At 36.0% G+C, this 22708-nt stretch overlaps 1 protein-coding gene across 1 annotated transcript in view; it reads left to right on the top strand.

The window, feature by feature from the left end:
* Positions 1-22708, top strand: part of GAS2 (growth arrest specific 2) — a 74652-nt gene that overhangs the window by 38797 nt on the left and 13147 nt on the right. The window contains exons 5-6 of the mRNA XM_042832772.1: positions 88-232; positions 4061-4168. Coding sequence (XP_042688706.1) covers positions 88-232; positions 4061-4168 — 253 coding nt within the window. The remainder of the gene's footprint in view (positions 1-87; positions 233-4060; positions 4169-22708) is intronic.

Here is a 22708-nt window from a genome sequence, read left to right as displayed (position 1 = left end):
TAAACAATTGAAATTCTCTGCCTCATTTTGTTTTAAGATATTGAATACTTTAAAAGGACTGTTCATTTCTTTGCATGTTTCCAAAAGGTTTGGGGTGGAGCCTCCTGGATTAATAAAGCTGGAAAAAGAGATCGAACAAGAGGAAACGCTTTCAGCCCCCCTTCCATCTCCCTCACCATCACCAACAAAGTCTCCTGGGAAAAAGAGCACAGGGAAGCTGTTGGATGATGCTGTAAGGAAAACTTCCTAGCTGATCTATTCTATGCAATTGCAAAATGTACAGCGGCTTCAGATCTCTCTGTATTTTAGAGATCTGCAGACTGATAGCACTAATTTGCTTTTAACCACAGTTACTTATGCCTGAGTCTTGGAAAAAATGTAGCACTGTGTAGGAGATCTGTAGTTTAGCCTAGCTTGGTGTTAAAGGCCAAGTTCCCTTCTTATTACTGTGTTGTCTTTTTCTGTTGACTACTTATTCATCGACTCCCACTTGGTGTTTTGTCTGAGAAAGGACTGAGTCAGGACTATGAGATTTGGCCCCTACAGCCTTGTACAGATGGCTAACACTTAAAAACTAGGCTGAGATAACTTCTATACTGCTCTTCTGCATGTTCCTCAGGTAGTAAAAAATAAAAGAGGGTTTTTTCCTCATTGTCAGGAAGAATCTTGCTATGAATTTCACCAAACTCAATGCATTATACAGTAGCATTCATATCTCTGTTGCAAGCTTCAGAGAGGTTTATTTGAAACTACTGGAATCGCATGAAAAGAACACATTCTGAGACCATGAAAAGGTTAAATCTGAATTGTACAAATATGTTCTATAAAAAGAAGCAGTTACTATAGCAACTGCTATATTACAAGGTAGATGTGCCACCTGGGAGTTACAAAGCACTTCTTGAAAAATCCATGTGCTGCTTTTTTTTCTTTTTTCTTTTTTTTTTTTTTTGCTAGAAAAAGCAGATGGGATATAATGTTCGTTCATTTTATTACTTCATACTATTTCATGCAAATAATTACATTTAGATTGGTTTTGCATTTTGTGTTTCTTCCTCAGCTTTTCAAAAGCACTTGCTTGTGTTTCAACAGAATTGAGAAACAACAATTATGTGCAGAAGGATAGTGGTGACTGTATCTTGGAGTAACAGGAAAAGTATGAAGGTTGTCTCCAACCACCTCCTTTAATTTAGAAAGCAGTAGGGATAGAAACCTAATGAAATTCCTCCAGCTAGATTCCTGACCCTCGCTGCCCCAGACACTCACACCATAAAATAGTAGCAGTGCTCATATAGTCCAGACACAAAGTAAAATAGGATATAATTCTTCACTCTGCTTCCTTATTTGATTTCCAAATTCCAGTCAATAATACTTCTGTGTCCCTTGGGATTGTAAGGTAATGGGAGCCTTAATAGCAGGATCAGCAGCGAAGGTCTCATTATCCTCTGCTTTACACCAACATAAATCTGTTAGCTTTCATTCCCAATGTCTAATATAGCTTTTTTGCTTTTGCTTACGCAGTTCAAAACAACCTTGAACCTCTCTTTGTCTACTTTTGTCTTTTTACTTGTTTAGATGAACACTGGTAGATGTAGTTACAAAGGCATATTTCACACTATCCATTTTTAGTTTTGAATTATCCATTGTGCCTCCAGGGGTGATAACTGCTGTAGGTTATTGCATCAGAAATCCTTGATCATCAGTCAGCGTTCAGAAAGCTACTGTGAAATGGACTAGGCTTGTGTTTAGGGGACTTGCTTCCACATTGCAGGAGGTGCAGGAATGTACTATTTCATCCTCAGCGATTCACACTGGATTTAAGTCATAGACCATTGGCTTCACCGATGTGATACCTTTTGTAGCTGACCATCCAAATAGTTCAATAACAATTCCTATTTCTTCATTAGAAACAACTGAATAATTGTTCTTCAATTTGAAGACAACTCACTTAAACACTTACTGTATGTCAAATACATGTAGAGTCCAGTTGCTAAGTGTAATTTGAAAATGAAGTATTTTTCACAAAAAATATAGCGCCCCCTAATGCCCCTCACAACCAAAGAGTTAACAGTTCTAACCTTAACAAGGTTTCCAAGTAATTATGTTACTCAGATAACAAGTTGAACAACTTCAGGCATAATCAGTCTTCAAATTGTGTTACCAGAACTAGTGTCAAAAGAGCTTTTTTTCCCCATTCTAGTACAGAAAGAAGTATTTTGATTAACTCTTAATGTCTTTCTAGTTTGTTTAGCATATTATAACCTTCTAAATTTTTTATTTCAGAAGTCTTTTTTTATTCATTTATTCAGGTTAATCACCTTATCTCAGAGTGTTGTATCTTTACTATTTTGTTAGTTTTCCTACAACAATTTAAAATGGTGCATTTTTTTAGCTAATATAAAACATTATTTCATAGTCCTCAGATCACTTTTACAGGGCCTTGATTTACAAACTAGATTTCGAAAGGTCTTTGTAATACTGTTTGAGATGGATAAAATCTCTAGTAGGTTCCTCCAGCATTTTGCATAGTTTGACACTGATGCACTAAGTCAGATTCCATCAAAGAAAACTGCAGTGCATTTGTCATTGCTGTTCCTGCACGCAATTTGAACATTAAATGAGAGTTTTCCACCTAGATCTATTTTGGCATTGATGGCTATGCTACTTTCAGATAATTAAAGTATCAAAATTTCACTAAGAATTAATGACTTTGATAACTTGCAAGGCTATGTTTTCATGAGAGATTGAAGTCAAGGTAGTGCAGCTGACAACAAATAGAAAAGTATGGAGTCACATCTGGCACAGATAAAACATAGTACTCTTGGGGCTGCTTTAATTATTCTTGATTGCATTAATGCTCTATGGTGGGGATTATCGAAGGGTAGTTAGCAATACTGGTGCACCTTGGTGCAGATTTGTGACTACGTCATAATTTTCCATGTCCATCTTTTCTAAGGTGCAAGTGCACTACCTGCAAGTGCTACGTGAAAGTATTGGGTAGGGCCTTTCATCAGTAAGCCAAGATCACATGCTTCATTTTTCATGTTAGCTGTACTAGTACCTTCACAAGTCAACTGATTTACTGTGAAATACTGAGCATGTATCTACGGAAGTTTGCTGAACTCATATTGTGTGGATGAAGAGCTACGAGATGTGGGTTAGTAGCTTGTGGTAGCAATGGTGGTGGGAGGACGCTTGGACTGGATGATCTTGTAGGTCCTTTCCAACCTTGTGATTCTATGATATTCAAAATGTTTTGTAGATTTCAGTTAAACATAGCAAATTCTATATAAAAAAGTTTAACTGTGATACTTGTCTCTATTTCTACCTCTTCGCAGCTGTAAAATCCTTTTTTGTCATTGGAAGAACCACGGTCTGGGATTACAGGAAAGAGTTTAAAACACTAATTCTCATTGTATTTAATATATCTAGTTTTTAAGGAATTGAACGTTTGTGCGTATGTAACAACTTTTTTTTTTTTTTTTAGTTGATTTCACATGGTTTATATTTCAAGTCAAATGTATGGCTGATTCTTGAATCAGGTTAAATTTGGTGCAGCTCCTGAGCAGTGTGCCTGGGCAATCTTATGTGCCTGTTAGTTTAATATGCTTCCTACAGTGATCCTAAGGCAAGTGTAAGCAACCCTTTTTAGTTTCTGAATGCCTTTTCATCTTCCAGTTCCCGTTATAATGCTATTACAATGCTATTACCTGTGCAAGAAGGGCCAAATCCTCAGTTCTCACTCAGTTGTTTTTTTTCATTCATAACTCTCACAGAATTCTCTAGAAGTTCAATAGAATTTTGGCTCTAGTGAAGAGTTTGCTATTTTCCTTTCATAGAGATGATATGCAAAATAATAGTTATCAAAAATAATTAAAGCTATTAAATAATTACAACCATTAAAACTGTTGAACTATTAAAAATGTTGAGATTGAAAAGGTAATTAAAAAGAAAAAACAGCATTGAAGACTTAAATTAATGCTATTGTGTTATGATAAACGTGCTCTTGAATGTTTTTCTGCAGTATTTTACTTAGCTTTGCCAACTTTGCTTTCTCCTCCAGGTTAAACACATTTCTGAAGATCCACCTTGTAAATGCCCTAATAAATTCTGTGTGGAGCGCCTTTCACAAGGAAGGTACAGAGTTGGAGAGAAGATTCTCTTTATTAGGGTAAAGGTTTTATTTTTTTTATCTGCTAACTCCCTCCTTGGAATTATTTTTCTTTTTAACCAGCACTGACTCATTTGTCTGATACTGTCAAAGAATAAAGAAACTCTGTTAGGTTAACTGACTCATGGATTTATTAGCATCTGGTAGATCCTTCTAATTCTAGGTCATGGAATTTGTTCTGTCTTTGCTCAGTGGCAACTGAGGAGCAAATGGCCACAAATGGAGACTGACTTCTAGCTTTGTTTGAAAGACCATCAGCTGCATCAGCCTTTTTCCCATTTTGCGTTGACTGATACTATTTGATGGGTCAGGAAAGAGATCAAAGGCACAGTGCTCATTGCACTGTCAAGTTGTGACTAAGATGTGGTTAAGTAGGGGGAGCAAAACATTAATGTCATATTGCTTAATTGATTAACACGTATTTCTAAACTTAGTGTTGTATTTCATACTTGATATGAATTATATTAACTCCTGTATCACATAGGTAATCTTTAATGTAAATATTTCCTAGCACTATCTGGCTGGATTTAGCAAAAAAAAAAAAAAGTTTATAAGCTTAATTTGGATCCTGTTTGTTTATTCTATATGTATATTTATGCCAACAATATAAAAATATTCCAGTCCTCTGATTTTCTGATATTGTGGAAAGAACGTGATTCATATTATGTTTCTTCCCATTTTCCATTTCTCTGCCCACATGTGCTGTGTTGTATAACAACTTGATAAAATGATACATCTTACTATCAAGAACTGTTAACCCTATTTTGCAAAAGGTGTGAAAGTGACCTCAAAGTGAGGATTTAGCACCTGTGAGAACAAAAGAAGTTGGAAGGACTCCTTCCCATCTGTTCCCAGTTCAAACACGAGTGGTTACTCTGTCATAATCTTGCACTTAATTTACACTGAAGTCAAATTTAGATAAGGATTTAGGTTGCCCCATGTGTACGAAGTTGAGAACATGTTTAAATAGTATGCTGAGTAGGAACTGAAAAATCCCATTTAATTCAATAATAGTTGGGAATGAGTAAGAAATACAGGATTTGTGAGAGAAAGTTTGAGATGTAGCATGCTAGGATAAAGGATTAATAGCTTTTCTGTTTCATAGCCAGCAATACTTCTTTTTAATTCTGCAATATTTTAGGGTACTAGTTTTAAATGACTTGAAATAAGGTAATTTCATTAACCAAACTTCCCAGTACACTGGGAGAAATTTAACACTTCAGTTTTCTTCCTTTCAATTTTAATTTAAAATATCTTTTAGTTTTGATAAACAAAACTGTTCTGCCAAAATGGTGAGTGTCAAATTCCCTTTCACTGGCTTCTTTATTGTGCAATCTAATCCAACTCGGATTTCTTTCCAAGTTTGCAAACAAAACACCCTTTTCATACCACTCTCCTCCATTCCAAGTAGGATTGTGCCAAAAAATAACAATATAGATTAGACACGCATCTAAAGTATTAGAGATCATTCCCACAGCATTGATATCAATGGAAACTTGACAGGAACTTCAGTGGGAGCAAGTTTATTTTTGTAGGTTTTAGAAGTCATTTGTCTTTGGTTTTTGTTAGCTTGAATCTCGCTTTGGAATACTCGATCACAGTAAGTTTTTACTCTCTATGTATTTTTATTGCGTACATGAATAGATTTATTAGCATTTCTTTGGAATCCTTTAGACATTTCCTTATGAGAAAATATGTTAGAGATGCATAGCTGAATGCTGATTTTCTTGATATTTGGCGCCCTATTCTGGTGCTGCTGAGACAGTTCCTCCTGTGTTATACGTTCCATGTAGAGCATGACAGTGCCCATTATAGGGGAAAAAAGTTCTTCCTACATTCTGTAGATCAGTCCAACTGATGAATGTGATCACTTGCAATACTGTAGTCAACTTCAAGCTGAACTGCTCTTCAAAAATGAGGTACGAAATCTTATATAACCAACTCTTGTGCGATGTATCTTGGAAAGGGGACACACAGAGTTAAATTTTGAATGCAGCAAAAGAGGCATTTATATAAATTTTACGGTAAGGTATATGAATCCAACCTTAGAAAAAGATAGCTTTACAAACAATAAATTTTAGTGGCTGATATTTTTATTTCAAACTATCTTGTGTTTAATACATGATATAAGCATAAGGAGGTATACTTTCCACAAACAACTATGTCACTCTCATGGAAAATATACCCAACAGATTCACACCCATAATAAAATTCAAATCAATGAGTTCTGTTGAACGAAAAGACATTATTTTTTGTGCAGCTGGATTAAGATCAAATGACATAATGAGTCCTGACAGGAAAGTTTGTCATTTTTCCTGACCTCTGATTGCTCTTAAACTTTTTGACCTTGTTCTTTTAATCATTAAATTCAATTACTGTTACTTTTCTTGTAATTATGAGAAAATGTTTGATAATAGCTCCCTCTAAATCCCCCGTAAATCCATTATTTGCCTGCTGTAGCACCTGTGGAGAAGCTTTCCTTTGGAATTCACTATCAACATGAGTATCATCTTTGCTACAAACAGTCTGGCAGAGTTCTGCCCCTCAGTTTTCCATTTCTGATGAGAAAAATGTACTCATTTATAAATATATGAGCACACTTTACTCTAAACCATCCAGGTAGGGACAATGTAGCAGCTAAGTACAGGAAATACAGAAAAAAAAGAGAGCAGATTGATCATATGTTTCTCAAAATTCCATCTTGTTGTGCTTTTTCAATCCAAATGTCTAATTTGTATTGACTGTTTTTGCTTGGTGAACTTCTCAGGGTTTTGGGTTTTTTTTCGTCACTGTTTACCTGAACTTCATTATCCTCCTTGTTTCAGGGTGAAATTTTCCTGCTTCTCTAAGGTGGTTTCACTTAGAACGTTCTCACTAATTTACTTTTCTGGCACTGAAATTCCTTCTCTAGAGTGTTATCCGTATCAAATAACCTTCACTGATGTCTGAAATGCCAAAACTAGTGACAAATCATGATTTCATCAGGACTATTGAACTTGAAGGCCAGTGATGATTTTTGGTCTATTCTACAACTGATCCTCAGTTGTAGCAGTGGATGGGTGGACACATTTTCATTCTTTAGTTTGTTTTCTTTTGTTTTAACTGTGGGCCAGTTCCTATCCAAATGCTTTACCCTCGTACTGTTTGGCACAGTTCATCCTTACTTCCTTAGTCATCTTAATGAATTGCATAATGAATTCTAAATGATGATTTTTTTGCTTTATTCTCCTTTCATTTTTTAATAATAGTAGTTAACGACTACATACCAATAACACCAATATTTTTAAAATAACTAAGAAAATGTCATGTAAAATAAAAATTAATTACCAAGCTAATTATGTAAGACATGATAGAGGAAAATTTAGAACTCATTGTTTCAGTGTTTTTTTTCTTCTTTAGAATGCTGAGAATACAGAAATAAGAGAATTTATGTAATTTGTTCTATTTTTCTTCCCTTCTTGTGAAGATGTTTTGTTCTGCTGACTGAACTCACTTTTTTTTATAAAATGTACTGGATCACCATCTGCATATCTGAGAGCAGAGGCTGACTGCCTCTACCATGAGTTCAGATAAAAAATTACTTTATTAATGCTTTTCCATTCTGCAATTTATTGTTAAGAATTATAGATTGGGACCCATAAGTTTATATTGAAAGCGTTACTAGGGGAAAGTATTTCCTTTTCAGTCGGTTATTTCTTCTTGTGCTTCTGCTTCACAAGTCAATCTTTTTGTAAGAGTCCATTTTAAATTTAAGAGATGTTAATACATTTTTAAGGACGTTGAGGCAGCAGTTAATGTTCACAGTTCAAAACTAGTAACTGGACTGACTGGAGATCATGGAATCGTAGAATAGCTTGAGTTGGAAAGGCCCGTTCCAACCCAATGCTGTGAGATAGTTGCTCCCCACCAGGGAGCTAGGGGGCTAGAACCCCATTCAACCTGTTCTTGAATGCCTTCAGGGATTGGGCATCCACAGCTTCTCTGGGGGGTCTGCCAGTGCCTCATCACCCTCTGAGTGAAAAAATTCCACTTAATATCCAATTTAATTCTCCCTCTCTTAGTTTAAAACAATTCCTCCTTGTTCTGTCACTATCAGATGATGTAAAATGTTGATCTTCCTCCTGATTTTTAAGCTCCTTTGAAGTACTGGAAGGCTGCAACTAGGTTTCCTCGGAGTTCTCTCTTCTCTAGACTGAACAGTTCCAGCTCCCCCAGCCTTTCTTCATAATAGAGTTGCACTAACCTTTCAACCATTTTGTGGCCCTTCTCTGGTCCTTCTCCCATAGCTCCACATCCTTCCTTTACTGGGAGCCTCAGGCTGGGATGCAGCATTCCAGATGGGTCCTCACAAGTTCAGAGTGGAGAGGGACAATCACCTCCCTCTCCATGCTGCCTCCCCTCTGTTGATGCAGCCCAGAATACTGCTGACGTTTCAGGCTGCAAGAACACACTGTTGGGTCACGTCCAGCTATTTGTCCTTCAGGACCCCCGTGTTCTTCTCTGCAGGGCTGCTCCCAAGGAGTTTTTCTTCCAAGCTGTACCCGTATCTGAGTTTGCCCTAATCCAAGGGCAGTGCCTTGTACTCGGCCTAGTGAACCTCATTACTTTCTTGTGGGCTCACTTTTCAAGCCTGTCCATGTCTCTGTGGATGGCATCTCTCCCTTCTATTGTGTCAACTGCACCACTCAGTTTGGTGACGTTGGCAAACTTGCTAACGATGCACTTAATCCCGCTGTAGATGTTGCTGATAAATATGTTGAAGAGTGTTGCTCCCAAGACAAACCCCTGTGGGACACCGCTGATCACCAGGATGCAGTTATTCATACTGTCACTTTTTAAGGTTGTTAGAACCAATTTTTCTGCTTTCTTCTCTTTTTTTTTTTTTTTTTTTTTTTCTTCCCTTAATCTTCCTGCCTTTCTTTGGTGAGGTGAAATGATTTTGTATGACTGTAATGTGAACATAGTCAAAGCAAGCACATCTATCTTGCATGGAAATATTCTACCGTGATTTATGGGCTGAGTTAAATAATATAGCCCCGTAGCTACTGCAGCTTCAGGCAACTAGTATGGTAATTAAAAGTTTTAATAAATATATATATATATATATATATATATATATCTTTAAAGTATCTATTGCATACAGCATACTTTTACACTGTAAACATAACTCATGCTACCATTTAGAGAAATGAAAATAAATGAGGCTTAAGTTGCGTCAGTAAATCGAAGTTTCTCTATTGTGCATTAGAAATTGTCATTGAACTTTTAGTATTTGGGTGTAAAAGTGCATTCATTATCTCTTGTGGTATTCTTTAGCTTTGGGTAAAGTTCTTAAGGAATTTGTAGCTTACGTGGGAATTTTCAGTAAGGATTTATGTCTAGAGAATGGTGGTTCTAAATAGAATCGATGTGGACTCAAAATAACAAAAATGGTGTTTTAAATGTTTTAAGCTAAAAAGAAAGTTAAGTCATATCTTTAAAAAGTGTCTTATTTCTCTTACTTTGTCATTCTCCTACCAATGTAAACTTACTGACTTCTCCTCTTATTGCATCCAGCTTACATTTGATCTACATTTGTGTTGTTTGCTTAAAATATTCCACTGATGGCAAGGTTTAACTTGCACAGAAAATCCTGTTGATTTCAAAAGCTCACTGCAGTGGAATCAACGCTGTTTAAGTGGCAACTTTTCTCCTATGAGGAGAGTCAAGCCAGGAAAAAAGTTGACCAAAGAGGTTTTGTAGTCACCATCCTTTGAGGTTTCTAAGAGTCAATTAGTTCAATCCCTGAGCAACCAGATCGAGAGTTATAGATGATGCTGCTTTAAGGGGATTGCACGTCCTGTCCATCCTGAAGTAGTCTGTGTATGTTTTCTGGTGGGACGAGAGCCGTGCCAGCCTCTTAAGAGAAGTTTTCAGGTATATGAAATATAAATGTTAATAATTATGTTGCAGAAAAAAAAGAGTACTAATTTTGCACTGCAGATGTAGCTCAAGTCTTTCTTATAGAAACTATTTGTATTAACTGTACTAATTAATTATTTTTAATTAATTTTACTTTTTAAAAAAAATTAATTTAAATTAAATAATAATTTTAATTTTAAAAATTTTAATTTTAATTATTTTTTAATAATTAACTATTTGTATTAATTTTGTAAATGTCAATCCTTGCGAAATAGAACTTCAAAATAAAATCTGCCATGGCTCTGTTGTAAAATGCAAGATATTCTAAAATAGATTTTGCCATAAATAGTAATGACAAAATCTTATCACATGTGCTTAGTAAAATTGTCTGTGCTGATTCCAATTCTGACCAGTAGAAAAGCAGTAAATGCTGTATTTCCAAACCATTCTCCACTACAGTGAGATACGAAACACTGCATTTTAATTAGAATATCCAATGAATTTGTCAACCAGTGTATTTCAAGAGGATGTCTTTCATTTTATTCCCTTCCCAGTTGAGATGCCCTCTAGAGAGACTATGAGAAAGCATAATTTTGTTTGCTTTTGTTCTCTCTCTTCAAAAATGAATGTTGTTTTTAGAATCTGATGGATTCACAAATCTAAGTTTGATACTTTCAGGGATTTTAAAAAATGAGGAACGTAAAACACCTCTTACTGATTAAATGAATTGCTAATCAACTTGGAGAATTGTGGCATTTTACATTATCAAATGTTTGAAAAATGAATTTTCCATTTCAACTACTTTTAATTTTGTGGGAATTTTTTACTTTAATTTTATTGGAGGTGATTGTTCATTTCTTTAAGTTGATGCTATTTCCAAAGATTACACCTTAAGATGCTACGTTCAAATGCTAAAAAATATACTTGATACATCATGGTTTCAAATAAGTCAAAATGTTTTCTAGTGCAGAGTAGATAAAAGAATGATATTTATCCATGATCAGCATGTTCTTGAATTATTTTTATTATTGAATTTTTGAATTATTATTATTATTGGTGTAGGGAACCTGCTTTGGCAGGGGGGTTGGACTCGATGATCTCTGGAGTTCCCTTCCAACTCCTACAATTCTGTGATTCTGTGACTATGAAATAGTCAAGATAAATTTAGTGTGTCTGTTATTTCTGTAGAATTGTGTAGAAATACAATTTTGTAGAAGTGTTGTTAGGTTACACTAAAAGCAGTGCGTCATTAAGGGATTTTTAGATTTGCTTGCTTATAATGGATTTAGAATTTGCTATGGACATACTTGGATTTGAAATGTAGTTTGCTGCTCATTTAGTGCAGTATGAATAATTTTAGAATTTTCAAACTATTTGTTAAGTTCAAGTTAAACAAAACTGGTTGGAAAATTGCTTACAATGAAAGAAACGTATGGAAAGAAACTTTGAGATTATGTGCACACAAACTTGATTATATATTTTGGTGACAGTGTTCCTATTCTAGCTGCTCACGCTAAATGTAAATTTATTTTATTATCAACACACAGGAATATATTAAAACATAGTCTGAGTTCTTCACTAGACTGTTACTGTCTCTGCATTTTGAACATCTCACCTCTTTTTATGCCATAAATGGAAGTATTTGCACCAATGGCTACCATGGGATCAAAATCATACTTGCATGGTTCCTGTTGAAATCAGTTGAAACTGCAAATGCTCGACCGTTCCCAACATTTGAGCGTGAGTTGTTCTGTGGTTTGGTTTTTTTTCTTGTCATAGAAATAGCATTTCTGAGTCCAAATCCACTTTTGTTTTTTACATCAGTTAATGAATTTTCACAGAAGTTATTCTTTAATAGTCTTAATCCTTTATAGTCTTTTTAATGTTTCATTGTTAATAATTGCCCTTTCAGTGTCACGAAAAGTTTGTTAATTTATAATGGATGTTACAGAGTAAATGACTACTTTAAGAGGATAGACATATGTTGGTAGACAAACACTGAAGTCTACACAAGCCAGGGGATAAAGCTTCTAAATAAAGCTTCTAAAATGTCTCACTTCTTCAAAAGTAGAATTTTGAGTTAAAATAGGTTACGGAGTCATATACAAATACATACATACATTTCTCCTTTTCAAATCTGTTTGTTACATAGGTCCAGCAGTGTTTTCTCATTGTTTTCTTGTAGTAATTATGCACTTTACTGAGTCATATATTTATGCGAGAATAAGTTTTGCCCTGTGTTTTGATTGAAAAAGGCAACTGCACAAGCCTCAGTAACTAACAATGTGTTTTTTTAATGCTGTGCATGCTTCAGTGGAAATTTGGGAGCAACTCTTCTGCTCTTTTATTTTTTGCCTTAATTGAAATTAAGAGCAAACAAAAAAGAATCTGGTGCTATAAGGAAATAGTAAATGCAACAAACCTTTGTTTTCTTTGGCAAAGAGTAATAAACACTGGAGGATTCTTACTCAACTCTTTATCTGAAGGGTATTCAAACAAAAAATGGAAAACAAGAAATCCCTAACAAAAACAACGTATTAAAACTGAAGACCAGATACTGGCTGTTCTTCAAGCTGTATGAGCATATCAGTAATACTTGATTCAGGCTGCTTTGAGGTGCACCATCATGCCTTGTTTTCAATCAACCAGGAAAGGATTTAGAAACAGAATCACAGAATCGTTTAAGTTGGAAGGTAGTCTTTAAGGCTCACCTGGTCCAACTTGAAGGACTTCTCTTGATTCCCTGATTTAACGCAATATTTAAAGTGAGGCCACGCCAATGCCAAATATAATGGGAGCATCACTTCTTTTGACTGGCAATGTTTAATACATTCCAAAATGCAGTTTGCCCTCTTGGCTGCCAGTGCATGCTGTTGGGTCATGCTGAGCCTGCTGTTGAACAACACTCTCAGACCCACTTCTGCAGGATTACCCTCTACCCAGTTTGTCTCTGTGCCTGTGCAATCCTCCATCGTAGGTGCAGCACCAGGCACTTACCTTGAAAACTTCTAGCAGTAGATTTCCCAGTGTTCCAAGCTAAATTCCTTTTGCTGTCAAAAACAGGCTTATCCTCACATCTAGATGCAAAGTTATTTGCACTTCTTGGAAAGGTGAGTGCCAGAATCATTGTTCTAAACAAGCCACTCAGCAATTAGGTTGGTTGGTATTAAAAGCAACGCTGAAGAGATATTTCAATTTGTCAATTGGCATTCAGATTTTTTAAATTATGTCACTTTACAGTGTGGGGGAGGGGGCAGGAAAAGAGCTGCTTTTTCTGTTGTTTTTACCACACAATGCCATTGGCAGTCTGACTTCTTTCATAGCCTCTTAAATGTATGATCGCCTTCAGTGTAACAACATTCACATGAAGCTGAGAGTAACTACTGATACAAAAATTTGATTACTTGATTATAACTTTGTCACATGCATAGTCATTGCAAATTCATGTCTCGTTTAGGCAGATTTAACTTTAGTAAATACAGAGGAAATAATTGTGCTTCAGTCTCAAACATTCAACTATTTCTGCCTATTCTAATGAAGCTATCTTCTACTTCATCTTTGTTCTACCCTAACAAGTAAACCTTACCTGAAACTTTCCCTTTCCCTGTCTTGTTTTGTTTTTTAATGCTTTTTTTTTTTTTTTTTTTTTTTTTTTTACTTTTTGGAATATGGGGGTATCAGATCATCCCAAGCCAAATCCTTGATCCCTACACATCTGGCCCTTATCCCCGACATCTGGCCCTTATTCCTGAAAATTTCCACTAGAGCAGCCATGTTTTGAGGCATTGTGCATGTGGCTATGGCGTAGCATTGAGGCCTGGAAGCCGCCCTTCCAGTGATGTTATTTTACACGTAGTATGCTAATAGGCCACTTAAAAATAATGCGTTGCTTTCAGTTGAAGACAATTGAGGTCTATTTCACAGATGTTTCTCTTTCATCCTGTTTACAATCTTGTTGACTTTTCTCTGTTCTATCAAAGGCTTTTCTGGTTTCTTCCCTGTTCAAATGTGCAAAAACTGTAGTGAAGGGAGATAAGAACAGCACATGGAAATTTAAATCAAAACCTGAAAATAAACTCCACACCGACTATCCTCCTCCACCTCTATAGCATCAAGGTATAGCTACTGTTATGATTTCTTGTATGTGTGTAAAAGGTCTATTAACAGAGCATAAGGAGCACCCTGGCTGGCATGAGAAGCTCTCTTTGCAAAAAAGTATTTATTTTAATTATCAAGGTTCTGGTGTGTGTAACATCTAAAACTACAGCAGCATTCAGAATTCTTCTAACCAAAGTCACAAAATTCAAGTGAAATGGTGGGCTGGTGTTTTAGTGAAGCCAGCTTTTCAGAAATGGCTACACTGCACTAATATCTTGCTTCATGTGACTTAACTCATTCCCTGTGATTTACTAAAGGGCAAGAGAGAGAAAGTGTCATTTGGCTTTCCGTGAAGGTACAAAGAACCTTGTTTCTTTCTTTCTCCCCTTCCCTGCCCCCCACCTCTCAAGATACGTAAATAAGTAAGCCAAAGAATGATATAATGGCATTTTTTGTATTAAAAGTGTACACTGTTCTCAAGTTTCTCTCCTTTATCTCTGTTTTAGTAAGTTTTTTTTTTCTTTAAGTCAACTATAGTATTTGCAAGATATCCTTTAAAGTCCTTCATAAGACTAGCCTGAGAGTAAGACTTAATTCTGAAGAAGTCAGTGAGCACTTGGTGTGCATGTATTGATATTTGCATGTTATTCTATTAAAGATTCAGATATAGTATTGCTGCCATGCTTAGAGATGCGGTCTCACTGGCCTAACTCCAGAACGTGCTTTACAGAGAAGGAAAGTAATAGAGAAGTGGGCTTTGGTGTTCAGTTGGTTTTGGTTTGTTCTTGATCGAACATTGTAATTTAAGTAAGAAGTGGCAGGAAAAAAATCTCTCCATGGAATGAAGTTGGATTTCAGGGCTTCAGGAAACCTCCTAAATACTGGAAAGCTAGTAAGTAAGTTAACTGCCAGGAGGCTGAGAGCAACTGACTGTGTAGAACAGTACGAGAAAGAACTTCACTTAATTGTGCCTAAGCATCCAGTTGCCTCCTTTCAGCTAGTGAAAAGCACTGCAAAAGGTCTTTAATATGCTAACTAGGTTTCAATATTGCTTCTCCAACTCTGTCTTTTCTCTAGTGTGGCCTGAGGGCTAAGCCAGATGAGTTACCTTCAAGCTCAAAGCTTTCTATTCTATACAGGGGTGTCAGAAGTATGAAATCTTTGCTTTAGGAAATGTGGAGATCAAGTACTTGATCCAGCTCTGGCAATGTGTATATATATCTGTATAAGATATTGGTCAATGCATTCTTGTGTGAAGCCAAGAGTCTGGCTTTGTTTGGCCTCAGGCCATCAAGTAATGTTTTGCAGATTATAGTGCATATTAATATGTTGATGTTTAATACTTCAGGAATTGCTACATAATATCCCATTTTGCTAATAATAAAGTAAGAAATCCAGTATGCAAAGGCTGCTCCTAAAGTAATGCCTCCTAGTTTATTGTGATGGCTACCATCAGAGATAGATGTTGGTGTTATGACAGTAATAGTACAGTTCTGCCATTTATTCTGCTGTTCTGTGACATTTTATTGCCACGAGACAGATGGCAGCAAAGGGGCGGTCTGACAAAATGGTGTCTGAAATAGAAATACGTATGAAGCAATTGAATTCCTTCGTGTAGAAGAAGTGGCACCCATTGACATTCATTGACGCTTGCTTAATGTTTCCAAGCATGGCATGTGGGCTCTTGTTTATCACTGGTAGAAATACATAGCTAATGCTAGTGATTATGTTGAAAAACTGTGTTTTGTAGCTGAGAACGTGCTCTATTAAATAGCATTGTTGTGCTCTTTGTACCTGTTGTAGTTTCCATGGAAATAAATAGGAGGTATTATTGTCAAAATGGCTTACGTAAAATAAGATGATACTGATGATGACAAATCATGTTGGTGTGAAGCAATAAAAGCTGTCATTTTCACGAGAGAATTTCATTCATGTTTCTCTTCTGCTAAAAATTCACAGTTCCTCCTTAGGAGATATTTCAAGCTGAAAATTAAGTGGGAAGAAATTGTGAGAGCTGGTTCTTGGTATTAACACTGCTAGCCTAATGGCTTGTCTTGCCATTTTAGGATATACATATTATCTGGGTAGCTGTTAGACATGGGAGAATTAAAAGGGAGGATGTGTTCTTCAAATATTGTAACTGTAAGAAGGGAATTTGATGAATTCTGACTTTTGGCACCAAACTGGAAGTACTTACTGTGTTATATATTGCTTTCAAATCTAGTTAAACTGTTCTGTAGAACATACATGCTATAGTGGGGGGAGGGGGAGTTTGAAAACAACAAAGCACATTAAAATAGTATGTGGGGAGACACATTATGAAGAGAAAGATCAGTACACAAGAATTCAGCAGAAATCAATCAGCCCATTGCCTATTTGCAAAATGACTTCTTAAAAAGAGCAGTCTTGATGCAGGACCTTTCATAAGGTGCTGCTGTGAACAAAGTAAATTTACTGTTACATGCCTACACCAGGTTCCACAGTGTTTGTTGTCCTGGTAATTGAATATAACTTGTCATGCATTTGCAATGTATTTATTTCAAGAATCGGGGCATAAAGACTTCGGCTTTTACTAACACATTTGAAAGCACTAATTTACTTTCAGTATTAACAAGTTGCATTTGTAGAATTTCAGTATGTTTTCAAAAGTCAAGAACTGTTACGGTTGGTGCCTTCATTCTGCATCTTTCTGTACTGGTTTGTTCTGTGAATGGAGTAGTGAACATAAACCTGGTATGTAAGCAGTGTTCTTTCATCCCACAGCTCAAATGTAGCAGCAATGAGTGAGAGAGACTCTTTGAGAAAGCACTTCAGCAAAGAATGTTTCTGTGGCTTTTAGGGCTTCACTGGAGCATCGCCTGAGCACCCAAAGTAAATAAATAGTCCACATGCAATCGTAGAAATATATGTCATTTATTATGCTGACAGTAAGCAAAAACACTTATCCAAAGGAAGTGAAATCTTAAGATGTGAGGAATAAGTGGCATACTAGTGCTGTCTAAAGGTAGTTGTTTTATTTGATAGGAAGAAGTGTTTCTAATATGGAAATCATGGTTCAAAAAAAATGCAAGAGAAGAGCTGTTTCTTTTCCTCTATGCTTGATCATTTTTTCTCCTGCAGTAAAGCAGGAATAAATGATATTAAAAAAATATTTGTGCTCCTGAGTAACTGAAACTGTGTATGGTAAGATGATGGAGTTAAATACAGTCTAGCTAGAAGCAAATTAGAGCAGAGGAAAATACCTCTGTCAGGAGAGCTGATTCTAAATCAGAATCAAGTTTATATATTAAAAGAAAAAGGTTAGAAACTCCAGGCTACTCTGTTACAGTAATCAGTACCTTTTTGGCAACTAGGACATTTTTCTATTCCAAGAGGTTTGCCAGAACCTAAAAAGATCTTTCTTCTGGTATTCGCAGAAAGATATAAAACTGATGAGTGCGAAGAGATCCAACATGCTAGAAAATATACAGCAGGGGATTTCTGTGGGTCTAAATCTCAGTCCCATCAGGTTACAGCTGGCATCTATCAAACCTAGGCTAGATTATTAAAACTAAATTTGGATAATTCACTCATGTGGCAAGACAGTTATCGGAGCACTGAACTTAAATATTCCAAAGAATAATGCATTGCATGAAAAATGTGTGCTGTTAATCTGAATACTTCTTCCCTTGTCCCCCTCATTTTCTTTATCTTCTGCACCAGGGAAGTACTGTTGTTTGTTTTTTGTTATTTTTTTTGTAGCGTCATCAGCACTTAAATGGATGTCAGGGCTTGGCACCTCGTCAGTCACTCACGAGCACAACAAAAAATACAGCACAGTAAACCGTTCTAGCATGCATTCCAAAGATAAACTTGGAATTCTGCAGAACAAAAGTGATAGTATTACCATAGTTTTTCCTGGCTTCTTCCCATGGAAAAGTGTGGGTTGGTTACAAAGTTAATTTCAGATGTGCTGTCAAAGCGGGCAAGAAGAGGAGACGAACAACAAGATTTTCTCTTTTACCACCCAGATTTACCAACCCTTGCCCATTTCATATCCATGTAAACTGTATTGTCTTGTGTCAAAACCATTTGAAGAAATGTTATATATCAAACTAGATGAGACTGATTTCAGCTTCATTTAACTTTGTGCTTTTAATGAGAATGCCTAACTAAGAGAGACAATCTGGTTAAAATTTGTATGGAATGGAATATTAGAAAGCTTTATTAAGGTCCCTGTGAACTGAAATCATTGTACTCTGTGTGTGCAGTTAGGTTCAGTATTGCTGGAGCGATAGTGTGAGGTTACAGATGGAGTGCTGGTATAAGCAGGTCCAAAGGTGGATGTAATAATTGACAAAGTAGTTGCATGTGAAATGAAATACTCAACTTCAGTATTTAAAATCAATACCTTTTGTGAGCTGAAACACAGATCCTTCATTTTTGTACAGCACTGTAAACCCATTTTCAATTCAAATGCTTTGGAATTTGGAATCAACGTTACTGTGAGTGCTAATCTGATCCTAAAAAGAAATGAGAGTGTTCTAGAAAGAAAAGCTGACCACAACAAACGATCATTGAGCCATGTTGCCATACGTTAACTTGTGCTCATGCTACCCTCATCAGTGCAAATAAATCATCTTTGACCAAAGACTTCCATGCAAGCCATAAGCACTTGAACTAAGGTGGTTTTGAATTTAGATTCAAATTGAATTTGCACTTGATTGAATTTGGCTTGGCGTCTATAGTCAAGAATAGTGATTGCAATTTCAGATAAGTCATTTCTAGTCTGTAATATCTGAACTTTATTCAGAGCTGTTTATTCCATTAAGACTGTGTTGACATTTACTTTTTTTTTTTTACACATTAGTATAGCTTTGGACCACTGCTTACAATGTTGATTTCATAGATTTGAACAGACGCAATTTCATTCCAACATTGTAACATCATACCCCAAAGACTCACAATGACATCACTTGGAAAACTTTGAAAGGATGCTTTGTACTACTTAAAGGAAATTAATCCTAAATATAAACATTTTCAAAGTTACGCTACTCTAGTTCTCCCCTAGTTTACTGCAGTGTAAATTAGAAAGTGTTTTAATTAAGCCCATGAAGATAAACAAGCCTATTTCAGGACAGTTCATTAAAAAAAAATATAATCTCCACTTTAAATTCAAACAAGATCTGATAAAATAATCTGCCTCTAGATATTTCCAAATGTAATTCTCTTGGTTGTTCATGCAGCTCCATTGATTTAAAAAACAGAGAATGGAGGTAGGAAGCAGTTTCCACGTGTCTGCATTGTGATTTGGCATCTGTGATTAGTTTCCTAATTTTATTTTGCCCTCAACTCTTCATATATAAAATAGGAAAATAAATCTTTAGACGTCTGTGTTTTTTCTTGTCTGTTGGATCTTATCTGAAAACATATAGACTGAAATTTCCAGCATAATTAAAAATCATAAAGCAGAAGGAATGCGAGGTACTCTGTAGGTACTCTGCCAACCAGCAGATTGAACTACCAGTACCTTTGTTTTCTGAAGAGTCTCAGACAATCCTGGCAACTCATCCCAATAAAATCAGTCAGTGGTGACTGCAGGAATGTTATCTCAATATCATCAGCTCACAGATGATATTATCATAAGCCCTCCGTTTCAGTTATAAATGCTAATAATTGAAAGATTCTTTTTTTTTTTCCTGTGACAATTTGCCCGCAAAATCTATAGTTGTGACTCTTCCGGTGGTAGGTCAGGGTAAGCAGCTGTATTGTGGAACAGAGTTCGTGGTGTGCTTGGGATCTCAGCTGTCTCTCCTCTAGATATCATTATTTTCTGTTTTTTAATTCCAACTTATATAAAGCTAGAAAACGTTTGCATTTAGACTGCCATGTAAGTTAAGGCCTATTGTAAGCTGGAAAGACACTGAGCTGGAATTTTATGAGATACTAAAAGAGGTAAGGGTCAGCTTTCATGAACTGATATTAGAATGAAGTGTGAATGAAAATTATAGATTAGTGATTCTTTGTTGAGGAGAAAGTGTGGAAAAATTACAAGTGGTGCTTTTTTCAAGGACAGTTGTTGCATGCGTAAGAATGCATCTAAGTTTGGACTTGAATTAAAAATAATTGTTAAAATGAGTATAGATTGCAGTTAATTAAATACTGTTAAATATATCTGACCACTAGCAACGTGACAAAGAAAAGAAGTCTTCTTATTATGACCTTTAATCTTAAATATCGGTCAGCGTATTTTCTTTTAACTTACCATGCTCTGCCTACAGGGTTGATGAATTTTAGAGGGCATGTTTTCAAAAGAGAAAAAAGACACTTGACTGAAGAAAGCTGTAGAGACAGAACTTGAGAATTTTAAAGAAAAAGCCTATTTCCATTTTTAAGCGTTCTGTCCACTGGTTTTTCTTCTGTCCTTGTACATTTCTTTATATGAGTGGCACACACTGGACAAAGCAGGAATGCTATCGGTTAGGAGTCCAGAGAATGCAAAGCTCCTTATGATAATTAGTCAATATGAGGTGCTTAACGTGTTTTGGTTCTGTCAGAGGAAGGAGGTGGTGGAAATGTTCCCATGAGAGAGTGTGTGAGTAGGAGGAGACGGGATCTCCTGCTATGCAACACTATGGGGGGAAGCGATCAGAGACCAACCTTCCTTTTCAGAATCCAGAACTTTTTGGAAGGGAGTCAGAACAGAGGATTTCCATATATTAGATATTATTTATATCTCTCTAGAGATAGATTATGCCACTAAGATTTTTGGTCAGATGAAGCAAGTTACTTTTACAGTGAGAGCTTAACTGCATGCCAGCTGTTCCGCAAGTCTGACATAGTCCTTACACTTCAATGTAAATGTTATGCAATTGTCCCTACTGCTCTGGTGGTAAAATGATATTGCATCTTATGAGGAATATTCTGGCCCAAGGGTGAGAGAAGGCTGGGCAAGAACAGATCACTCTTTTCTTCTCCTTGTCCTTTTAGAATGCTGGATTGCTAGAGGCACTCATAGAAAGAAGGCTTGCGCCCTTCTGCATTTCTGAACTTGTTCCTTTCATTGGAAACTTTCAATTTTCCCTCCTTCTAATGCAGAGAACAGCTTTTCCTAAAGTGGAAAGTGAAGGGAAAAATATCCTGTAGAGGAAAGACAGAGGCAGAATGGGGAGTTTAAATAATTGAAATGTGACCCATTCTTAAACGTGATAAATGTACCTTGGTTGTGTTTACTCATTCTTGTTGCCATTAAGAAAAGAATTTGAAAGGAACATCCTCAGTGTAGCTATATTTTAATGAGTCTTTTTCATAAAGTGGATTATAAAGGGATAGTTTCCCCCTAACAGACCATATTGTTAAGTGTATTTAATTATAGGACTAGAAAATTATATGTAACCTTTTGAATTAGTTCAAATAATGGCCGCATGAATTTCTTTACAACTCTATTTTAGGATTGCTAAGCAACCAAGGACAAATGGCTTTATTTCTGTGTGACATTGTATTGCTCTTAAAAGCTTTTCAAATGAACATTAGTTCTTTGGCACAGGAATAAATGGGATGTAGGCATATTACAGCTTTTCCTGAATCATTTCTGTTTGTTGACACATGATCTAGCCAGGCCAGTGGCTGGGGCTTCCTCAGTTTTAGACTTCTCACTTTCATTAAATTCCATTAAAACATCCTATTTGAAAAGCATTGTGTTTTGTTGTTTTGAGGAGGAAGATTATTTATTATAAGCAACAGTTGTGGTGAGACAGGGGCTTAGTTTATGCGGAAACTGTGTTTTTTAATTATTATTTTGATTGCTTTTCTGAGCTTTATTGCTACTTTACAAGGAAGTGATATAATAACTGCCTATGTAAATATCAAAGGCAACATCATCTCCATAGAGTACAGACTGGATGGAATACAGAGATGCTCTAGAGGCAGTAGCAGATACTGTTGCAGATACAGTGCCTAATATTTTTAAGTTCTTTGCAAATAGCAGTTTGCTAACATAAAATATGTCAGTCTGTTTATTTTAATCCTTTAAGATGTATGGAAACTTTTAGTTTCCTGTGGTTTTCATCATACAAACAAATTGAACAGTCCTAACTATTCTTTGTAAGATCTTCACTCTTCCTGAACGTCCTTTTCTGTTCTTTTCTCTCCTGCTGTTAAATGATGATGGTGTTTGTCTGCCTCCTTGTGAATTTTTCTGTAACTGCAAACCTAATGTGTGGGTGTGCTGTGTGCTTGCTCTTTTTTAATAGGCCATGCTAAACAGCTGAACTGCATCGTGATGGCTGGAGGCATCTCATTTTTTATTTATTCTTCCGAAATACGTAAGAGTGATGCCTTTGAGAGACTCACTAATGGGCAGATGAACATAATCTTAGTCATCATCCTTTTCTTTGTGTGGTAGCTGATGCAACTGTACTTTTCTGTTGCTGACTAGGCTTTAAATATTGTGGATGAGTAAGACTCTCTCATACAGTGACTTCACCTTGTGCGTGGCTTCTTGCTATGCCAGGCTACAAAAGTTTCTCTTTAAAGAAACTTTATATTTATTGCATGGGATTC

This window comes from Centrocercus urophasianus, unplaced genomic scaffold, assembly GCF_019232065.1.
Source record: "Centrocercus urophasianus isolate 14NV4802_14NV808 unplaced genomic scaffold, USGS_Curo_1.0 seq_4, whole genome shotgun sequence".
NCBI lineage: Eukaryota > Metazoa > Chordata > Aves > Galliformes > Phasianidae > Centrocercus > Centrocercus urophasianus.
The sequence above is the reverse complement of the archived record's forward strand: the minus strand, read 5'-3'. Positions and strand labels throughout refer to the sequence as shown.